Source organism: Mytilus galloprovincialis, chromosome 13 (assembly GCF_965363235.1).
Source record: "Mytilus galloprovincialis chromosome 13, xbMytGall1.hap1.1, whole genome shotgun sequence".
NCBI lineage: Eukaryota > Metazoa > Mollusca > Bivalvia > Mytilida > Mytilidae > Mytilus > Mytilus galloprovincialis.
The window spans coordinates 41,198,884-41,220,288 of record NC_134850.1 but is presented as its reverse complement, the minus strand read 5'-3'; the positions used below and the strand labels follow the sequence as shown (position 1 = coordinate 41,220,288).

Here is a 21,405-nt window from a genome sequence, read left to right as displayed (position 1 = left end):
AAAATCATTTGCAAGTTTCTAGCTAGGTGGACTTCTCCACAGTCCCAGGTTAGGGAGAGGGTTGGGATCCCGCTTACATGTTTAACCCCGCCACATTATTTATGTATGTGATCCCGCTAACATGTTTAACCCCGCCACATTATTTATGTATGTGCCTGTCCCAAGTCAGGAGCCTGTAATTCAGTGGTTGTCGTTTGTTTATGTGTTACATATTTGTTTTTCGTTCATTTTTTTTTAAATTTAAAAAAAATTTTTTTTTTTTTATATACATAAATAAGGCTGTTAGTTTTCTCGTTTGAATTGTTTTACATTGTCTTATCGGGCCTTTTATAGCTGACTATGCGGTATGGGCTTTGCTCATTGTTGAAGGCCGTACGTTGACCTATAGTTGTTAATGTCTGTGTCATTTTGGTCTTTTGTGGATAGTTGTCTCATTGGCAATCATGCAACATCTTCTTTTTTATATTCTCTTTGTATGCAATATCATATATGTTTAAGAGCTCTATTAAAAAATGTAGTGATATATGTCTTTATCTTTGTTATTTACAGGTGAACGCTCCTATACTGTGTACATGGCATGGCTTCCTGGACAAGCAGAGTCCTATACAGAAATACATCATAACAATGGGAAGCCAACAAGGATCAAATAATATCTACAATGGAACAGAGGTCCCAGGATACATGAGTCAATATTCAATCCAAGGTGAGTTCTAATCCAATAACATTTGGAAGTCAACAAGGATCAAATGATATCTACAATGGAACAGAGGTCCCAGGATACATGAGTCAATATTCAATCCAAGGTGAGTTCTAATCCAATAACATTTGGAAGTCAACAAGGATCAAATAATATCTACAATGGAACAGAGGTCCCAGGATACATGAGTCAATATTCAATCCAAGGTGAGTTCTAATCCAATAACAATGGGAAGTCAACAAGGATCAAATAATATCTACAATGGAACAGAGGTCCCAGGATACATGAGTCAATATATATATATATATATATATATATATTTATAATACACAGTTATGTATAGTACCCCCTTTTCATCCACCCAAAATCGTGAAATATAGTTGAAAATTGTTGATAATTTGAAAAACTGATTTAACAATATATACATGGGAATAATAAATTTTATTCATTTAATTAGGTCTTGGAGACAAATTACATCATGGTGATAAATACTATGTGACGGTGACGGCAGTAAACTATGTTGACATGGAGGCTTACGCATTCTCTTCTGAGATTGGTATAGACTCGACACCACCAACCTACGGTAAAGTGATTGACCTTCACACTACATACAGAGTAGATGTCACGGACACTGAGATGACGTTAGCCATGAATGCCAAGAAATGTGATACAGATGATGGTAAGAACATATTTTTTTTAATTTAAAAAAAAAAAATCTCTGTAATGCTGAGGATTGATAAGTTAAATTTAAGAATATACATAAAAGATTTTACAGTTTTTGGGAATCTGGAAAGGTGTTTTTTCTTGTGGTCTTATATTTAATTTCATATTTTCCTTTTTGTACAAGCTCTCAATCTTCAAGCTTGAACATTCTGGGCAACTACATATAATTTTTCTTGAACATTTTCTTATTTATGGAATCAATATGTTAGTAGATTCACTAGAACTATATTTTGTACTTCAACTTGTGAAGTGATGAATAAGATGTTACTGGTATTTATTATGTATTAAATATTTTTTATATCTTTTTGTAGAATGTGATTTGCTGGATGCCACTTGTTCAGAATCTATGACTTCAGTGTCAGCAACATGGCAAGCATTCCAAGATCCAGAATCTGGAGTACAAAGGTCAGTTGAAGATAAAAAAAACACTCATAAGTATGTTTGGATGCATACATGCCAAATGACTTACCAAATCTTAATTCACTGTTTAATAAACTTAAGTTTAAGGGTTTATAAATTTGTGCATCGAGATGAAAATAATGTCAAATTACTGGCTGAGTAGACATTGTGCAGGATGTTGCAAGCTGATCACTATGCTTTGAAAATATTACCCAAAATGCAACAGGTTCTGATTGTGATTGCATATTATGCATTGAAATAAATCTGTGTTATACATTATAGGTACCAGATAGCTCTTGGAACAACACCTGGTGGTGGACAAATCAAACCTTTCTTTGACATAGATTTAGAAGATGGAGTCAGATCTTACACAATTGGTGCTCTCAATCTTGTTGGTTATAGAGTGGTAAGTTTGAAGTTATTTTTAAAAGTTTAGTTAAATTTTATGATATACCGTATTTAGTTGTGTATAATGTGCATCTCCTGTTAATCCTTCGATTTTATTTTTAAAAAAAGGTAAAAAGTAAATAAGCCACATATTAATATAAATCTATTCTTTAAATAAAATATGAATAAGTTCGAATAAGTTATCCTTGGGGTTGCAGTCATAAACATTTTGTGTACAATTTTCATACTCTGAATCAGAATTCAATCAATCAAAATGCTAGATTTAGTTTTTTGAGCTCAAATTTTTTAATCAGAGAACTGTGAAGGAAAACCCTGGTTTCAATTACATATATACTTGTGTAATATTTGTGAAAGAAAAAAGAAATGTGCCTTAAACCTGTCCCAAAATTTAACTATAAGATAAAAATTTATAGCTTGTAGCTTTTACTGTTGTTCTTCATCTTGATCTTATCTGTTGAGTATTTTTTTATATATTTATTTATTTATTATATTTTAGGTTTATGTTTCTGTAAAAGGAATCAATGGAGCTAGTCTGACAAGTGTAGCCACATCCAATGGACTGTATATGTCATATCTCAGTCAGGGAATGGACCCCCTCAGTCATGTAGGGGTTGCTGATGTATTGGAGAATTCTGTAGGAGATGTGTAAGTAAACAATCTGCTCTATCACCATCTCAGCTATGTGCTATTTAATCAATCATACTGACTGTTCTATTATTGCTTGCTATTGAATTTTAAACTCAAAAGTAATGTCTTGTACATAACAACCATCTATATTTATAAAGTGTTCAATTGGTCAAGTGGAAGTGAGGGGAATTAATCATAGGATATAGTTAATTATCTCCCTTATAGTAACCAATCAAAACCTGGCATTTTGATATGAAGTGTAATAATCTGTGATATTATATATATTTTTATAGTCAGTTCCAGTCTGGTGATGATACTTACAGAGCATCATGGGATATGTCAGGTGACCCATGTCCAGTTACAGCCTATGAATGGAAGATCCAAAGACTTGATGGTCTTGTTATACAAGACTGGCTGCAAATGAATCGTAGGTTGCTTTTTAATGGTTACCCAAAATATACTGTTCAGAATTATGTAAGGTCTACATATTTATCAGTCTAATTATGATTTTTTTCTCACTGTTATTTATAATTGCATTTTAAAGGAGTAATAACTTTTTGACATATCAATTCTATGATGAGTTTTTTCCTGATTGATATAAGTTGATATCACATTAGATATTTAAGTTATGAATCTTTCTGTTATGTTTTTTTAGTGAATACGGATGGTATGACAGATGGGTTATCATTGGAAAATGGAAAAATGTACTACTCTTTAGTGAAGGTGACCAATAAATTGAACTTCACCTATGTTCTAAGATCAGATGGTGTCACTATTGAGAAAAATCCACTTTTACCTGGAAAGGTGTTTGATGGGGATGTGACAGGCTATGATATTAACTACTTACCATCCAATAAAATTGTCTATGCAAACTGGGATGGATTTGGTTTACCTGCCGATGCCATGAAACAAGTGGATGTGTTGTCAGGTAAACTTGCTCAATGATTAGTATTAGTGATTTCTTGATGACAAAGGGTCAGGGAATTGATAATAAGAATAAAATGCAATTATTTGGTTTCTTTTCTCTAATGATAGAATATTTGATTTAAGTACATTAGACTAAAGTAGTCAATAGTCAAGGAAATTATCTATGAAGGTTAATTAATAAGAGAATTAAGGAAAAGGTTTCAAACTGATTTCATGGAAGAGAAATGTTCATTTACAAGATTGTTATCATCTTAATTGCTTTGAAGAGCTGTATTGAAAAATTTGCAATATATGGATGAAAGAAAAAAAAATCTTTGACTTTCTTCTAGTACATGCTATTGAAGGAAGAATTTCATTTATTGAAAATTTTACAGGAAACCCTGGATTACAAATTGACCAAGCACAGTTGGATGCACAAGATCCGAACCAGGAAGTAGTATTCTATGAGGTTGCCGTGGGAACAGACAGAAGATTCCCCAAGACCAGAGATGATGTTGTTCCATATACAAATGTAGGACTAAACAAAACTACCATTTTCTATGACCTTGAGTTGACCCCAATTACTGGTATCTACTACTTCACAGTAAAGGCATACAGTGCATCATATTCTGTGGCAACAGTCACATCAAATGGTTTCAGGGTAGGATTTGATGGAGGCGTCACTGGTAAGTTTTCACAATAGTATACTGAGTAACAAATATTTCTGATATCATATTATATAGAAATAATATACTTCTTAACATAACAATAAATGAATAACTGTAACAAGGAAAATAAACCATAAGACCATAAATAATGTAAAATAAAATAAAATTTATTGGCGCAATTTTTTTTGTCTAAGATATAAAAAGATAAAATAAATAAATGAATTAAAAAAAATTTAATGTGTGGGAGTTGTTGGGAAGATGCTTTTTATTTACCCACTGTTTATAAGAGTATGTTTTCCATGAACTATATATATATTAGAAAGTATGAGTATGTATCAGGAAATTATTTTCAAGTGATTTTGAAAATGATAATTGTTTTACATTGTCTTATGGGGGCCTATTATAGCTGACTATACGGTATGGGCTTTGCTCATTGTTGAAGGCCGTACGGTGACCTATAGTTGTTAATGTCTGTGTCATTTTGGTCTTTTGTGGATAATTGTCTCATTGGCAATCATACCACATCTTCTTTTTTATATTACTATTGTTTATTTGTTTTAAATTACAGGTGGAGCATTTGTGATGGAGAAATTTATTCCAACAGACACATATTTAGAAATTCAGTTTGAAGGATTTACATCTCAGTTAGATATCTTGATGTATTACGTGGCTTTGTCAAACAACTCTGATGCCAATAACACTAACTGTAAAGCATATGTAAGTTATTTATTATTATCTCATTTATAACTTGAGGATGTCTGCTGGTCATGTTTTGGATTTTTTGTCAGATTTACGGAATCCTCTGGTTTTATCCCTTTGAATGCCTTTAAAAAATTTCCCCATGAACCCCCAGTTTTCTTTTTATAATTCTTTTACAAGTATAATTATAAGTAATTTGTAAAAGTCTTATAAAATTTTATTTATTTTTTAATAGTATTTGAGAACTTTAACTGGCCAATGATAAAGCTATGAAAAAAATCAAGAGAGAACATTTTCCCGCCAAAATTACAATGGCTAAATTCTCAAAAACAAGCACATTGACCCCTATATTTTTTTTGCTTTTTTGATTCCTCAATTTATTCCCTATTTATGAAAAGTTATTTATTTTGAAACTGAGCAGCGAACATCCTTAAACAAAGATTCTGGATGTACGCCAAATCAAATGTCACCTAAAGGCTAATACAGTTGTCTACAAGACACATGTTTCTTTACAATGTGCTAAGCTCTCCAAATGCATCAACTCTAGAAAATAAATGATCAAGACTATCAAATATTTATCAAAGCAAAAACGTTGTCCAAAATATAGAAAACAGTGGAATCTTTTAAGGAACAATACTTAGCATTTTTGCAAGTTATTTCAAATAATTGTCAAAATCATAAAATGGCAATTAGCCTACAAATTGCCATTAAGCACTCTCTATATGTCTTCTTCTACGTGTTAAATTTAGAACATTTAAAAGCACAATCTTTTTATCTCATACTTTTTTAAGGCATGATTTTTCATATCTTCCATTTTGCACAGATTGATGGTGGATCAGCTACAGATGAAGAGAAGGCACAACTGTTTACAGATTATGATGTCACTAATATTAACAAGTACACTGTTACAACGATCTACGGGCTCAATCTGACACAGGGAGCCACTTATTACGTGTATGCTATGGGTAAGTCTAGTCTGACGCAAGATTATTTGAATAATCATACTTTGATGATGTAATTAAGATTGTTGATACATTTTATTGGTCAGTTAATAATGCAGTCCATTATACTGATGACCAATAATGATCACGTTTAGGTGAAAGGTATTCCAAAAATATAAAACTCCACGGTAAATTCTGAAAGGGGAAAAATGTAAAAATTGACGAAATCAAATATTAGACTTTATCAACCAACAGAACAATTGGAAAACAATAACTTGGTATAGGCATTTTCATATTTAAAAAAAAACTTTTTTCATGTTTTTGAAGGGATACACAACTGCGTACTATACATGGCTAAATACAGTAAACCTGAAAATTTCACTTATTACTGTGGTATATTCATTGGTGTCCCACCTTTCATGAAAGCAAATGATTGATAAAAATGTGAGAAAAATAGATCATACAGACAAGACTTATCACTGTGTCAACAATTATTTAATGTCCATTTTTATTTTCTCTTCCAAAGGTGCTGATAAATCTGGAGCTTGTGGAATGGTCATGCATGAATTCATTGTGGACTCAACACCACCAGACATGGGCAGGATAAAAGCTGGACCTTATTATGATATGGTAAGTATAATTATGGCCGCAAATATTTAGCAACAGGGAAATTGTGATTTTAAATTTTGACGGAATTTTAGAAAAATACATTGCACTCAAAAACATCTTGGTTTTACTCTGTTGATAAGTTATAAAAAATAACAGAAAAAAAGCAATGATGTTCCAGTTTTTTATATGAAATCTTTGGAAAGGTTATTCTCCTTAAAACATGATTTTTCATTCCAATGTGCTTAGTAAAAACTAATTTAAATACACATCTTTTGAAATGGATCGGAATTTAATGTTTTTGTTCACATTTCAGGTTGTGACATACACTCAATCAAATACCTCAGTACATGTGTATTGGGAGGGATATGGAGATGATGTTTCTGATATAGCCACATATGAAGTATCACTATGGAGAAATAAATCATGTTCAGAAGTTGCCGAGTCTGAAATGGTCGTTAGCTGGATTACCTTGTCAAATAACTATACAGATTATAGCTTCATAGATCTTACTCTAAATGTAAGTTGTTTTGTTGTAAGAATAATCTATTATTCTGTTTTATTCTATTGATCTTAAATGAGGGGGTGTCATCCTAAAATTCCAGAGAAAAAAATCCCGACTCCTGAAAAATTAGAATTTATTTTCTGAGTCCTGAGCAAGGTAAATCTAAAATTCAAGAGAAATTACAGGCCAAATCCTGAATTCCCACAAAAATACAGACCATATCCTAAATTCCCCAAAATACCAGCAAAATCCTAAATTCTCCCAAAACTAAAGTCTTTGTCGTGATGTCCTGAAAAAAAATGTGCTTCCACCCCTCATAGATTTTACAGTACAATCTTTATTACCAATATTATGCTATGTTTTTTGGGAACCTGCATTTTCTTCCTGATGTTCAGATGGAGATATGGTTGGAACATGGCGAAGTTGTTCAAAATCCTTATTCTTGGATTTTTGGTGCATGGATAGTTTTCTCATTTGCCAAAACATCTACCTATAATAATAAATATTCTCTAATTTGAAGATTATGTTTTTTGAAACATTGGATAACAAACAAGATATGTACACACTTTCTTTTTAAACAATGGAATTGTGTTATAAGAAAATTGCAAGAAGTAAAAGTTGATTTTATGACATTTATTTGTTTTTTATATAGAAATCAGAACCACTAAGTGTGAAATTTATCATCAAAAATGGAGCAGGTCTCTCCATAACAGACGAGTCAGTACCAATACTATTAGACATGACCAAACCAACTCCTGGTAAAGTTGTTGATGGCTGGGATTTTAAGCACGATCGTGTTTGGTTTAATTCTCCCAACATTGCTAAAGGTTAGTTTGTAAAACACAAGAAGAAATTTTTTATGCTTTAAATAATTTGTTTGAAAATATAGGGTATACATAAGACAATTCTCCCCTGAAAAAATTGGTTGATACAAAATAATAAAACACATTTGTTATTGCTCTATGTCAGGCATTGTTACTTAATATAAAGGTTCATCAAAGATCCCCCTCCAAAATGTCAGCTTGGGTGGTGGTATCTGATATTTTATGTGCTACAAGGAATGTTGACATCTTTGATGAATAGACATAATCATTAAAAAACCTAGCACCCTTAAAATCCAAAAATTCAAATTACAATTTCTGACTATAGAAATAAAAAATCTATCAATTTTGGAAGATAAAAGAAAAAATCACTTTGTTGGTATTGATAAAATAGTGCATATTCATTTCTTGATAAAATAATGAATATTCATTTCTTGATAAAATAATGAAAATTCATTTTTTGATTAAATAATGAATATTCATTTCTTGATAAAATAATAAATATTCAATTCTTGATAAAAATTTCAGGATCTCTTCTGCATATGGCGACTTCAGTTGGTCAGGCATGTCCAACACGTCCAGTATCCATTGTCAATGATACCAACTGGAATGTCCTTCAGCAAATAGGCTTCAGAGATCCTAAAGGACAGAACTGGCCCATAAAGATGCGTACAGAAAATCTTGGAAAGGAAATTTACGATGATGAAATTTGGATCAAGTTGGCAAGGGATACTAATTTGGATATAATGTATTCTGGAGGATACTACAGAAAAGCTGACTATGAAAGAGGAGGAGAATGGGAGGTTAGTTCAAAACCAAAAAAATCTTTTAATTTGAGGATAGATTTAGTATAGTATAGAATGACAATAGAATTGTTAATACCATGAGCTATGTCGGATATAAATAAACCTTATGCAAGTACATGTGTAAGATTTTTATTGGTTGGGGAACATTCAAATGCTACATAAAAGATGAATTTTGGTCAATTTTGTAGGGTTCTTTCAACTCAGTTTTCAAAAGATTATAATCTTTCCGTAGCGATTGTTTCAACCCAAAATATGTTAACAGATGTATTGATATTCATTAGCATAAAGTCGCTTTCTTTCAGACGCAGCTCACCCTTTTGATATTTTTTCCCAGAACTGAGATCAAACAAATTGTTATTGTAACTAATAAATTAACACCAGGTATATCTTGAAAACTCTTTATCAAAATTCAGTTATTTTTTTATTTTTTTATTTTAAATAATATAAGGTAGCTTAGCTTCCATGTCTTCATTTAAAAAACCAACCAAGGTTTACAATTAAATTTTCAATATTACAGTTTGAAATAAAGGCTGCCAGTGGTGAAGGAATGGCTGCTACGTCTGTCATGTTATGGGATGGACCAGAGGGTGAAATAATGCCATACGATCATGTTCCAGAGGCTGACTGGGCTGCCACAGCCTGTATTTGCTGTTTTGAAAATCCTATTCCAGCAGTAAGTATAAATGCCTTTAAATATGTAAAGTGCACAGCATTATGGGAAATATTTTAAGGTACAAATTGACCTTCATAGATTCAAAATGACAAATATTTTCTTGAAATAATTGGAAAACCACAAGTTTAGAAATTTTATCTTGATTACATTTTTTTTTTTCAAACAAACTTAATATCTTCAGCAAAATTAGCATGTTTGACATAATTCTCTCACAGTAAACGATCAGTTTACTTTAAAAATTATATTTTCCTAAGTCAAACATATTTACATTTGATAGAACTCAAATTTAATGTTTGACATTTTTCTCCATTTTTAGACATGCACTGTCTGTAATTGTACTGCATATTTAGCTGAAAAGTTTGGTAATGGTACTATAGTTGCACCAACAACTGAAGCTGTTCCTGTTGTTGGTAACGCCACATCTTCTCCATACCAAGTGGTAGAAAACCCCAGAGGTGGAGCTGTTACATCACCGATAGATTTATCAACACAGCCTGCCCGAGCATCATGTGGAATTGAAATATTTGCAGGTAAAATACACTTCTTTTATGCCTTACTTATGGCCATGTTGGATCATTCTGTTTTCTGCTTGACATCAATCATACAATTGGATTTTTATGCACCATTTATTATGCCCATTTATGAGCATTATATTTTCTGGTCTGTGCATTCGTCCGTTCGTCCGTCTGTCCTGCTTCAGGTTAAAGTTTTTGGTCAAGGTAGTTTTTGGTGAAGTTGAAGTCCAATCAGCTTTAAACTTAGTACACATGTTCCCTATGATATGATCTTTCTAATTTTAATGTCAAATGAGAAATTTTCTCCCATTTTCACGGTCCACTGAACATAGAAAATGATAGTGCTGATGGGGCATCTGTGTACTGTGGACACATTCTTGTTAGTATTATTTTGATAGTCTTAACCTGTAGTTTTATTTGAAATTTTTCTTATACATACATATTTTACCAGTTTATCATGTCCAAATATGCATCTATTTCAACCTTCAAACAGACTGCTTTATTATTTTTTTTTTAATGTGCCATATCATTAATGATTTTTGAAAAAAGAAATTAACATAATAACTTGAGTTCATTCTGTTTTTTATAGGTGATGATCCACATGTTGTAACATGGTGTAGAATCTTCAATGATACATTACCCCCACAAGTGGTAGAAGATGTCCTCACTTTTGACCCCTCAGCTGATTTCCATACTTACAGGATTGCTGTTGAGTTTGAATCTGACGAAGCTGTGAATGTAAGTTTGTAAAGAAATAAGGGAAAAATAGCAGATATTTTGTTTCTTAGATTGTTCTTATTGTGTATGACAGGAATATTGGTACATGTTATGCTTTTTATGAAATTATTGAATGGAGGGAGTTTGAATGTTATGTATTTAAAGTTAATGGATGAAAGTTGAGATTTTGAAGAAAGGAAAGGAGACAAATGACATTTTATGTATGTGAGAGTAAAATAAAAAGAATCTACGAAATTTGTTTACAGTATTTTATGCAGAAAAAGTATGTGAAATCGTGATCAATTATTTTAAACATTTTTTTGCATGATCTTTTAATATAAGCAACTTGTTCTCAATAATTTTAATGTGTATAATGTATATTCTATGACATTAAATGCATGACCTTTTTCTAATCATTATTGGCTTCAATACATTTTCTAGGATTTTAATCTATTCCTTTTCATTTTCAGCCATCATTGTGTTTCTATTTGTATGTCGATGGTGTATTGTGGAGTAAAGTATGTGGAATACGTGATCTGAGTACAGACACAGACCTAATCTTCCATGTATTCCCTAAAAACAATTATTTACCGCCAGTCGTAGACACTTTTAACCCATACTCCACCAAAGCATTCTTCCGAAGTGTTGTTTTACCCCCTGAGCCAGGTGCACATTGCAGATATGGTGCTCCATTCCGTGGAGGAACAAACCCAATAATCAAGTACGAAATTGGTATCGGAACTACGATATTAGGCACAGAAGTTGTTCCTTATAAAGAAATGATATCTCCATGTCTCCCATGCTATAACTTATGTTCAAGGTACAATTGTAATTCAACATGTGATGCTGAGGAACATGTATTATACCAATTTATGCTTGACAACTTTACTCTACCAGCTACAAGAATGGAGGACAACGAGACTAAAACAATAGATTATTATTTCACAGGTAAAAACCTCACACAGTCCATGCATATGATTTCTTTGATATTGTCTTTTTTAATTCACTGTGCTTACATAATACCATACTCCTTTTATAAACAGAAACTTGTGCCATTAAATGAATATCTCACAGTTTAAAACATGTGCACTAGCACAAATGATGACATTTTGCTTGAAGAGATATTAAATGGTTTTAGGATCAAGAAGTTATTTAAATTTTTATATGAGAAGCATTATGCATTTTTTATCGGGTTTCTTGAAAATTCATCTTATAATGTGTAGATCAGTGATCAAATCAGTATGTATACTTATATTGTTCATTGATTTCTATTACGGTATATAATAATCCTTCTTGAAGTGCACATCTTTGTGATTAAAAAAAAAAGGTGTTGTAGTTTCCGAAAAAATGAAACCTGTAATCCATTTATAGGATTAAAAAACCTTTTATTTGAATAAGAAAAAAAATTTGAACTTGAATGTACTTTTTTTCAGTGAAAGCTGTGCTTGGTTCAGGTGTTACCACTGTTGTGTCTTCAGATGGATTTTACATTGACGATACACCACCAATATTTGATCCTGAAGTGATGGGCGGTGATATTTATATTGATGTAGATCAAGGGGAGTTCACTCCTGTCAGATATCAGGGGTCCAACAGCACTATAAAGGCATTCTGGAGATGTTTTGATGAAGAGAGTGACATTGTGGTTAGTACAAAATATCTTACCAATGCCTGCTATAAAGAAGGTGTGCTTGATTTTTATATAAACGCAAAAGGTGCACTTAATTTAATTGAAAATATTGATTAATTTCCCAACCATTATGTGAAGCATATTTTAATGGAAAAGGTGCACTTGAATTCATTTGAACCTACATTTGGTTACAAAACATTATGTTGTCAATGACATAAAACACTGAACAGTACTGAATTGACTGCATGCCAATGCCTTAAAAGTACTGAATTTACTGCAAGGATAATATTTAAAATAGTCTATTCTTAACAAAACTAATCAGTTTTATGCTGTGGCCTTTTTAACTGGATTTTCAAAGGAAAAAATTGGTTATGGATTTGGGGATGTATGGCGGTAATGTGCAGGCAAATTACTGACAAACAGTGTCAATTCATTTAATGTTGTTATGCTTACAATTTTTATTTTTAACAAAAGTTATGAAAGTAGGAAATGTTCTATGTCTCTTCTATATTTTGTTTTTTTTATTTAAAGGAAAATTTGTGGGCCATCGGAACAACAGTTGGTGGACAAGAGCTACAGGAGTTTGAGTCTATAGAAACCAATCAAACTGCCATTAACATGACATTTGAAGGCATCTTACAACACAATACTTCATACTTTGTATCCCTGATCTGTGAGAATGGGGCTGGACATGTTGTAAGATACAATGATACTAAAGGTATATAACATCTAATGAACTCTGTCATTTCAATTCATTTTGCCAAACAAGCTTGTTTCTAATTTTTCAGTAAATATTAGTTTTTAGGACAATACCTATTTATGAATACAAGTCACAATTCTAGATGAAATTGTAACAGCTAAGGAAGTAATGGTAGAAGAAGATTTGATTAAATATATAATAAACAAATGACAATTTTATGGAAAAAGATTTAAGATGACAAAATGTTGATATAAAAAAGTGGACAATTTGAATTTAGAAAAGCAAACCATGTTTAAATGCAAAAATATAGTTAAAAAGAATTGTACTTGAAAGTATGAATATTAAATCTGTTTGATTTACCTGCCAGGTGTAATTGTACTTCTGGAGGATCCTATAGATGATGTTAATACTACTATACCTGGTGCTACCCAGCTATCAGCTGATGTCACTCCAATAGATTCAATGCAGAGTACTGATCCAACCAAACTAGGAGTTACATTTAGTCTTAGTCATGACGAGGCAGTCAATAGATATGGTATGTACATTCAAGAGATTATTTAACCTGATATTTCCCAGTCTTTACTTGGGTTTTAATACAAAAATCATTATGTCTTCATGCTGAACTGTCAGTGAATTTGTTTTTTTTAGCTCTAACAGGAATTTGTTTTGGGCTAATCATCTTTTTTTATGTTTACAAATATAAGTCTACTTTTGCCCCTCACAGTTGGATTATTATGTTTTTTTACATGATTTAATTTAGATTTTGAGGATATGCGAACTTTTAGAAAAAAAAAATGATTTCACTTATTTAACAAAAAAAACCTTATGTACCAATCAATTTTTTTTGGTAGATTGGTGTCTTGATGCCTTCAAACCCTTAATTTTATGCTTGTGACAACCAAGATATTTTTTTCTTTCTTTTTTTTTTTACCAAAAATATTTTCATTTATGACCTATGAACTATTTTAGGTTCATATTGGAAAATTATATATTAGTTTGAATTGATAATTGAAAAAACTTATAGTGTAAGAATTAAAAAATTCTAAGACTTCAACTTCCTTAGATTTTTATTATAAATACTGATTATAAGTTTTGTCATCTCTGACTGATGTTGAATATTACATGATTCACAAATTTTTTCAGATCTGTGCTGTGGAACAGATGAAGAAAAAGAGGACATTTTCCCATGTACTTGGGTAGGATACAATGTTTCTGGCACTATCATGATTGAAGATGGATATGTGAGAATAAATGGTGTAAACATAAGACGATTATCTGAATTAAACCCTGTGCAAAATACAAGTTTGTCTGAAGCAGACCGTCTGTCTAGTGCCAATAATGTATTCAACATGGAGCCTGGACGTACTGTGTTTATGATGATGAGGTTATGTAATGCAGCCATGAGATGTGTTAACAAGACCATGGGTAGTGTCATAATAACCAATGCCAACACTGATTTAGAAACATCCCTAAATGGATTGGCCATTACGATATCAGTCACTCCAGGGTCTGGTAGAAGGAAGAAGAGAGCTGTCGGAGATGATTTAGTCATTGTTACTCCAAGCAGTAAGTATAAGCAAGATAAAAAATGACGCAACAAATATTTGATGTAACAATAAAGCAACCTTTAATATGAATAGCAAGTATAAAAAGTCAATCCACTAGGGTGACTGAAAAAAAAAGTTTTGGCACTCTTAAATATTTTGTTTAAATACAGTTATTGAACTCAATTGAAGATGTGAATTCAAAATAGCTAAGGACCGACATAATAGAATACTCCCCTCAACCACACTTCTAAAAGAGGCTTCCAGCACAAACAATTAATCAAGCATACAGAAATGTACATGTCGGAATGTTTTGCTTGTTATAAAAAAATGGAGAATGGAAATGGGGAATGTCTCAAAGAGACAACAACCTGACCAAAGAGCAGAAAACAGCCAAAGGCCACCAATGAATCTTCAACACACGGGGAGAATCACACATCTGTAGGAGTGCTTCAGCTTGCCCAGACAGTATATTGTTATTTTTAGATTACCACCACATATATCCTTTCTTGTTTTATTTTAGATTTGACTTCTGGACACAGTACAACATTTACAATCCTAACACCATCTGAGTTGACAGCAACCTATGATTCTGCAGCATCAACAGATTTTGTACCTTATATTGTTGATCCATCTACTACAACTGATTTAGTGGATAGAACTCTGCTTGGAAGGTAAGATAATTAAACTGAAAGTTACAAATGGGTTTTTCATGATGTTGGAAGTTGAAAATATTAAAAAATTCTTATTTCATAATCTTCAGAAATGTTTTGTCTAAATTTTGACTAATTTCAATCACTTAATGGATATGGTGTGGCCCTTTTGTAGATTAGTATACATTGTAAATTTCACATGATTTGAAACCCTATATTGGTATGGTACAATTATCAGTAACAAATGTCTCAAGTTTTTTTTATCCTTTACAGAAAAGTTTGTTGCCATTTAATTATGAGGTTATTATCTGTTTTAGATTCTTAGGAAGTGAATTTGCCTTTGCCTTTGTGTCTGTTGGACACATTATGATGCCTGGACCTATTCTAATGACATTCAGTGATGTTGCTGGACCAGGACCCCATGATTCAGGCAATAGGACTATATTGGCACATTGGAATCCAGGTAAAAGTTAAAACTAATTGTGTTGCACAGCCTCATTTTTCTTTTACTTTAAACAATTCATCATTCTTTCGTTTAAATCTAAACCTAAATGCAACTGGATATTAAGCATGCAAGCAAAATCAGTCAACCAGTTAGTTTAGGCATTTCGTTATGAGATCACCTTAGTACGTTGAGCTTATTAATTATGTTTCTCATAATTTGCCTTGTTTTTTTTGCTGATGTGGCATGTAAATATGCAATCAATGAAAATGTGTCTCCCTTAAACATTACACATATAACTTTATGATTCCCTTAACCCTTATCATTGTATAAAAAGATATAGTTTGTTAGAAAAAATGAAATACAGAAGGAAGTTGAGTAAAACAGTATTACAGGATGAATTAAATAAAAAAGGGAATATCAAAATTATTGGACAGTACAACAGGTTTCCCTAAGAAAGTACATTCATAAAACTAAAGAAACAACAGTTAAAACTATAAGGTCCAGATAGCCTTAAAGGCCTTATTTGTCATCCTTTTTATCGAAATAACTTATATTTTTCAGTGAGACAATTGTGGGAGGAGTCTAGTAGAACCTGTAATGAAACAGATACTGAAGTCTTCAATAATGATGGTACTGTCACTGTCAAGGTATTTATTAATTTTATTTCTGTCATTCCTACATATAGTCCTCAGTTTTTTTACCTATGAAGATGTGCATTTGATTGAGTCTTTTCTGAATTTTGATCTCTAATGAAATTTTTCTAGAACTTATTACTCTTTTGTAAAAATTCTCTTTAGCTGGTTATTAATTTCAAGCCAATTAACCTGATTTTTAACTAACATTCTGGGCTGCTTTATGATTGTATTGTTCAAGATCTTCACTATTTGTTTACAATTTCATATGTCCATTTATTTTTTGCCTGCCAATGCAAATAACACTTTCATTAATTTTATGTGTTTTTCTACATTACTTTTTCATTTTTACACTGCCGATAGTAAATACAATGTCAATTATTAGTATTTGTGTTTTACTTTTAATTTTGGGTACATTTTCCTTTCATGTTATTTATAAGATTTCATTTAACATATGCTAATAAGATTTATTCCTAAACTTCAAAAACAGATCTAATTTTGTATTTTTCTATCATGTTTACAGGTATGCAACACCTGGAGAGATTTGACAGAAGGTGCAGTCAATGATCCATACTTTAAACATGAGACCATGTTCTCTCTGGCTAATGCCAAGGCAGCCATTACAAATTCAGAACCCCATCTTACAGTTCCAGATGTTATCTACATGTCAGAAGATGCAGGTAAGACATGGGATACAAAAATGTCTTCAGAAATAAAAAATCATGAAATAATTTGTTCTTGCTTTAAATGAAAAATGTGTTTTGAATTAGATTGATATAAGGGAGTTACCAATGTACCACAATTATGCAATACTCTAATTGAACTGTAAATACTCCATTTGACCCCAACATGGTAAAATCCTATCTGTAATGCATGAGGATTTGATTGGTGATCTTACAATATGCTGACAATTTTTAAGGAGGTTTGCTCCTGGAGCCCCATTCTATGCTAGTGCCATTCCAGTTTGGTAAATTTTTAATTTCTTAAAGTTCTTTTATAATGGCATTTGATAATTAGTTTGTATTAAAATTGTTTGTTTTTTTAACTATTGTTATTTGTATATTATAGGTACAATACAGTACCAGTTGGAAGCAACAGATGATGAGGGAGATACGATTGAGTTCTATTTGGTCGGTAACTACACTAATTATACCATGGGAACACCTATCCTGTCTGTTGATGGAATGTAAGTTCATTTAATGATGATACTGGAAGTATAAGATTGTAGCATACAACATTCTACCTTTGGTTAGCTTTTTACTAATGTATGATTTTCACATAGATCTTAAAAAAAGTTGCAACACCCGTACTAACATATACTTTGTTAATCTACATCTGTTTAGTCTCAATGTTGAAATTGAAGTTCTAGGAATCTAAAAGTTTTAAATATTTCAAATTATATGGTATACCATATTTTAAAGTAAATCCATTTCAAATATTTTTTTAAATCAATACTTGTATTTTATTTATCTCTGTAGCCTGCAATACACATTTGTGAAAACTATTTGAGAAATTAATTGTTTTTCTATTTACAGACTGCTGTTCACACCTTGTGATAATTGTCAGGGTATTCAGACATTCCCAGTGATCTTGCAAGAAGTACAAGATGATCCAGATATTATTCCACCAAATAATGTAACAGTATGGCTGACTGTCAATGTAACAGATATAGCAGATCCTCCAACTATCTTCCTGACTATATTAGGAGAATCTCAACTACCAGCAGATCCTACGGAACCAGTTTTGGTAAGTTGTATCCCCTCAGTTATCCAGTCTGGTTGCCATGTATCTGTAATGCCTTTTGTTTTGAGAACCAGTTTCATTATGGGAGCTACCATTTGATTTTTATGGGGAGGCTAGGATGAAAAATTTTGTCCTGCATTTTTTTTTAGTTGTAATCTCTGTCCTGCCTTTTTAGCTCACCTGGCCCAAAGGGCCAAGTGAGCTTTTCTCATCACTTGGCGTCCGGCGTCCGTCGTCCGTCGTCCGGCGTCTGTCGTCGTCGTCGTCGTCGTCCGTCGTTAACTTTTACAAAAATCTTCTTCTCTGAAACTACTGGGCCAATTTTTACCAAACTTGGCCACAATCATTATAAGGGTATCTAGTTATAAATTGTGTCCGGTGACCCGGCCAACCAACCAAGATGGCCGCCATGGCTAAAAATAGAACATAGGGGTAAAATGCAGTTTTTGGCTTATAACTCAAAAACCAAAGCATTTAGAGCAAATCTGACCAAGTAAAATTGTTAATCAGGTCAAGATCTATCTGCCCTGAAATTTTGAGATGAATCGGACAACCCGTTGATAGGTTGCTGCCCCTGAATTGGTAATTTTAAGGAAATTTTGCTGTTTTTGGTTATTATCTTGAATATTATCATAGATAGAGATAAACTGTACACAGCAAAAATGTTCAGTAAAGTAAGATCTACAAATAAGTCAACATGACCAAAATGGTCTGTTGACCCCTTTAGGAGTTATTGCCCTTTATAGTCAATTTTAAACCATTTTACGTAAATCTTAGTCATCTTTTACAAAAATCTTCTCCTCTGAAACTACTTGGCCAAATTAAACCAAACTTGACCACAATCATCATTGGGGTATCTAGTTAAAAAATTGTGTCCGGTGACCTGGTCAACCAACCAAGATGGCCGCCATGGCTAAAAATAGAACATAGGGGTAAAATGCAGTTTTTGGCTTATCACTCAAAAACCAAAGCATTCAGAGCAAATCTGACATCGGGTAAAATTGTTTATCAGGTCAAGATCTATCTGCCCTGAAATTTTGAGATGAATTGGACAATCCGTTGATAGGTTGCTGCCCCTGAATTGGTAATTTTAAGGACATTTTGCTGTTTTTGGTTATTATCTTGAATATTATTATAGATAGAGATAAACTGTAAACAGCAAAATTGTTCAGCAAAGTAAGATCTACAAACAAGTCAACAAGACCAAAATGGTCTGTTGATTTCTTTAGGAGTTATTGCCCTTTATAGTCAATTTTTAACCATTTTTCGTAAATCTTAGTTATCTTTTACAAAAATCTTCTCCTCTGAAACTACTGGGCCAAATTAAACCAAACTTAGCCTCAATCATCATTGGGGTATCTAGTTTAAAAATTGTGTCCCGTGACCTGGCTAACCAACCAAGATGGCCGCCATTGCTAAAAATAGAACATAGGGGTGAAATGTAGATTTTGGCTTAAAACTCTGAAACCGCAGCCTTTAGAGCAAATCTGACATGGGGTAAAATTGTTTATCAGGTCAACATCTATCTGCCCTGAAATTTTCAGATGAATCTGACAACCTGTTGTTGGGTTGCTGCCCCTGAATTGGTAATTTTAAGGAAATTTTGCTGTTTTTGGTTATTATCTTGAATATTATTATAGATAGAGATAAACTGTAAACATCAATAATGTTAAGCAAAGTAAGATTTACAAATAAGTCAACATGACGGAAATGGTCAATTGACCCCTAAGGAGTTATTGTCCTTTATAGTCAATTTTTAACAATTTTCATAAAATTTGTAAATTTTAACTAACATTTTCCACTGAAACTACTGGGCCAAGTTCATTATAGATAGAGATAATTGTAAGTAGCAAGAATGTTCAGTAAAGTAAGATGTACAAACACATCACCATCACCAAAACACAATTTTGTCATGAATCCATCTTCTTCCTTTGTTTAATATTCACATAGACCAAGGTGAGCGACACAGGCTCTTTAGAGCCTCTAGTTATTTTTCACTCTATTCGGTCCTGCCTTTTTTTTTATTAGTTTATCCTGACTTTTTTTACCTAAATTGTCATCCTGCCTTTTTTTTTGCAAAGTGTCTCATCCTGCCTTTTTTTTTACTCAAAACTCCTGTCCTGCCTATTTTTTTCAAATTTCATCCTAGCCCCCCCCCCCATAAAAATCAAATGGTAGCTCCCTAAATTGCTACAAATTATTTATTGATTTATTTTATTATTAATATTTTCCCCGGCAAAAAAAAGTTGTTATTAAGAATAGTCATCTTTTGATCTGACCTTGTGTCTTCTAATGAGAATTTAAAGTATGGGTTTTGTGGTCAACTGGTGAAAAGTTATGGTCATTGTTACCAAATATAGAAAAAAAAGATAAATATTATAAAAGTTTGCAAACTGATTTACTCATTATTGTGCAACAGAAAAAGTAAGAAAATATAAAAACAAACAGAAATGTTCTTTTTACACGCTTTAAATAGACCATTATAAGTTTAGAATACTCGTTACATTGATCTGCCTGTGGCACCTGTTGTGGTACTCTCATTAGTACAAACCCTGTAATGAATCTAATTTTGTAGGTTACACATGTGAAAAAAGGTTGTGTTTAAGTATTGATTAAGTCTTATTTATCAATTACAGGTTTATCTAGAACAGAAGAATGAATGGAATCAACATGTCTGGTCCCCATCCTGGTATGCGTTACTAGGAGCTTATGATATTGAGTTAGGGGATACACTCAATCTTTATGTCCAGGAACCAGTCGGTGGAGTTATGAATATCACAGACAATTCAACCAGTTTACCAACCATTGCTAATCCATGTCCAAATGTTACAGAAAGAACTGTAAGTTTATTTCAGTAGAGAGTAAACAAATGTTGAAACTCTTAATTATTTACTCTCAGCTAAGGTTTCATAAAAACCTAAACTCAAAATCTTTATGCATTTTAAGAGTTTTTATTTCAAGATTTATTGTGAAACTCAGACACTAGAATTTTACATTACAAACAAATTTTTGTCTGTATAAAATGATTTTATGAAGAACAAAAAAGTTCTAATGCTAGTTTGCTTTCACTTTGATTAAATGAATAATTATATATGACGAGAACTTTAATTTACTACTAGCATACAGCAATTTGACTGTATTATAGAATCCACCCTAGTAAACATATGTTTGAATCCATTCAAGATGTTTAGGGTCTATTACAAAATTTCTTGATTGTATCAGTTTTAGTGTTGGACCAAGCTTGTTTATTAATTTATATTAAATAATTCAGTTTTTCTTGGAAATTTCTAATATCTATAAATAGAACCATGAATTGACTTAGCCTTTGTTTCAGTTGTCAAATACTC

General features: G+C 32.1%; 1 protein-coding gene across 1 annotated transcript in view; it reads left to right on the top strand.

Moving 5' to 3' along the window:
- LOC143056305 (uncharacterized) overlaps nt 1–21,405 on the top strand; it is a 313,066-nt gene that overhangs the window by 287,743 nt on the left and 3,918 nt on the right. Inside the window, exons 180-208 of the mRNA XM_076229390.1 lie at nt 550–703; nt 1,155–1,376; nt 1,732–1,825; nt 2,102–2,225; nt 2,724–2,872; nt 3,148–3,281; nt 3,510–3,782; nt 4,156–4,446; nt 4,997–5,145; nt 5,951–6,092; nt 6,595–6,698; nt 6,991–7,194; nt 7,832–8,006; nt 8,529–8,803; nt 9,324–9,479; nt 9,796–10,009; nt 10,584–10,732; nt 11,182–11,659; nt 12,145–12,356; nt 12,873–13,059; nt 13,409–13,576; nt 14,185–14,607; nt 15,109–15,259; nt 15,556–15,701; nt 16,245–16,330; nt 16,839–16,995; nt 17,384–17,501; nt 17,851–18,061; nt 20,695–20,898. Coding sequence (XP_076085505.1) covers nt 550–703; nt 1,155–1,376; nt 1,732–1,825; nt 2,102–2,225; nt 2,724–2,872; nt 3,148–3,281; nt 3,510–3,782; nt 4,156–4,446; nt 4,997–5,145; nt 5,951–6,092; nt 6,595–6,698; nt 6,991–7,194; nt 7,832–8,006; nt 8,529–8,803; nt 9,324–9,479; nt 9,796–10,009; nt 10,584–10,732; nt 11,182–11,659; nt 12,145–12,356; nt 12,873–13,059; nt 13,409–13,576; nt 14,185–14,607; nt 15,109–15,259; nt 15,556–15,701; nt 16,245–16,330; nt 16,839–16,995; nt 17,384–17,501; nt 17,851–18,061; nt 20,695–20,898 — 5,550 coding nt within the window. The remainder of the gene's footprint in view (nt 1–549; nt 704–1,154; nt 1,377–1,731; nt 1,826–2,101; nt 2,226–2,723; nt 2,873–3,147; nt 3,282–3,509; nt 3,783–4,155; nt 4,447–4,996; nt 5,146–5,950; nt 6,093–6,594; nt 6,699–6,990; nt 7,195–7,831; nt 8,007–8,528; nt 8,804–9,323; nt 9,480–9,795; nt 10,010–10,583; nt 10,733–11,181; nt 11,660–12,144; nt 12,357–12,872; nt 13,060–13,408; nt 13,577–14,184; nt 14,608–15,108; nt 15,260–15,555; nt 15,702–16,244; nt 16,331–16,838; nt 16,996–17,383; nt 17,502–17,850; nt 18,062–20,694; nt 20,899–21,405) is intronic.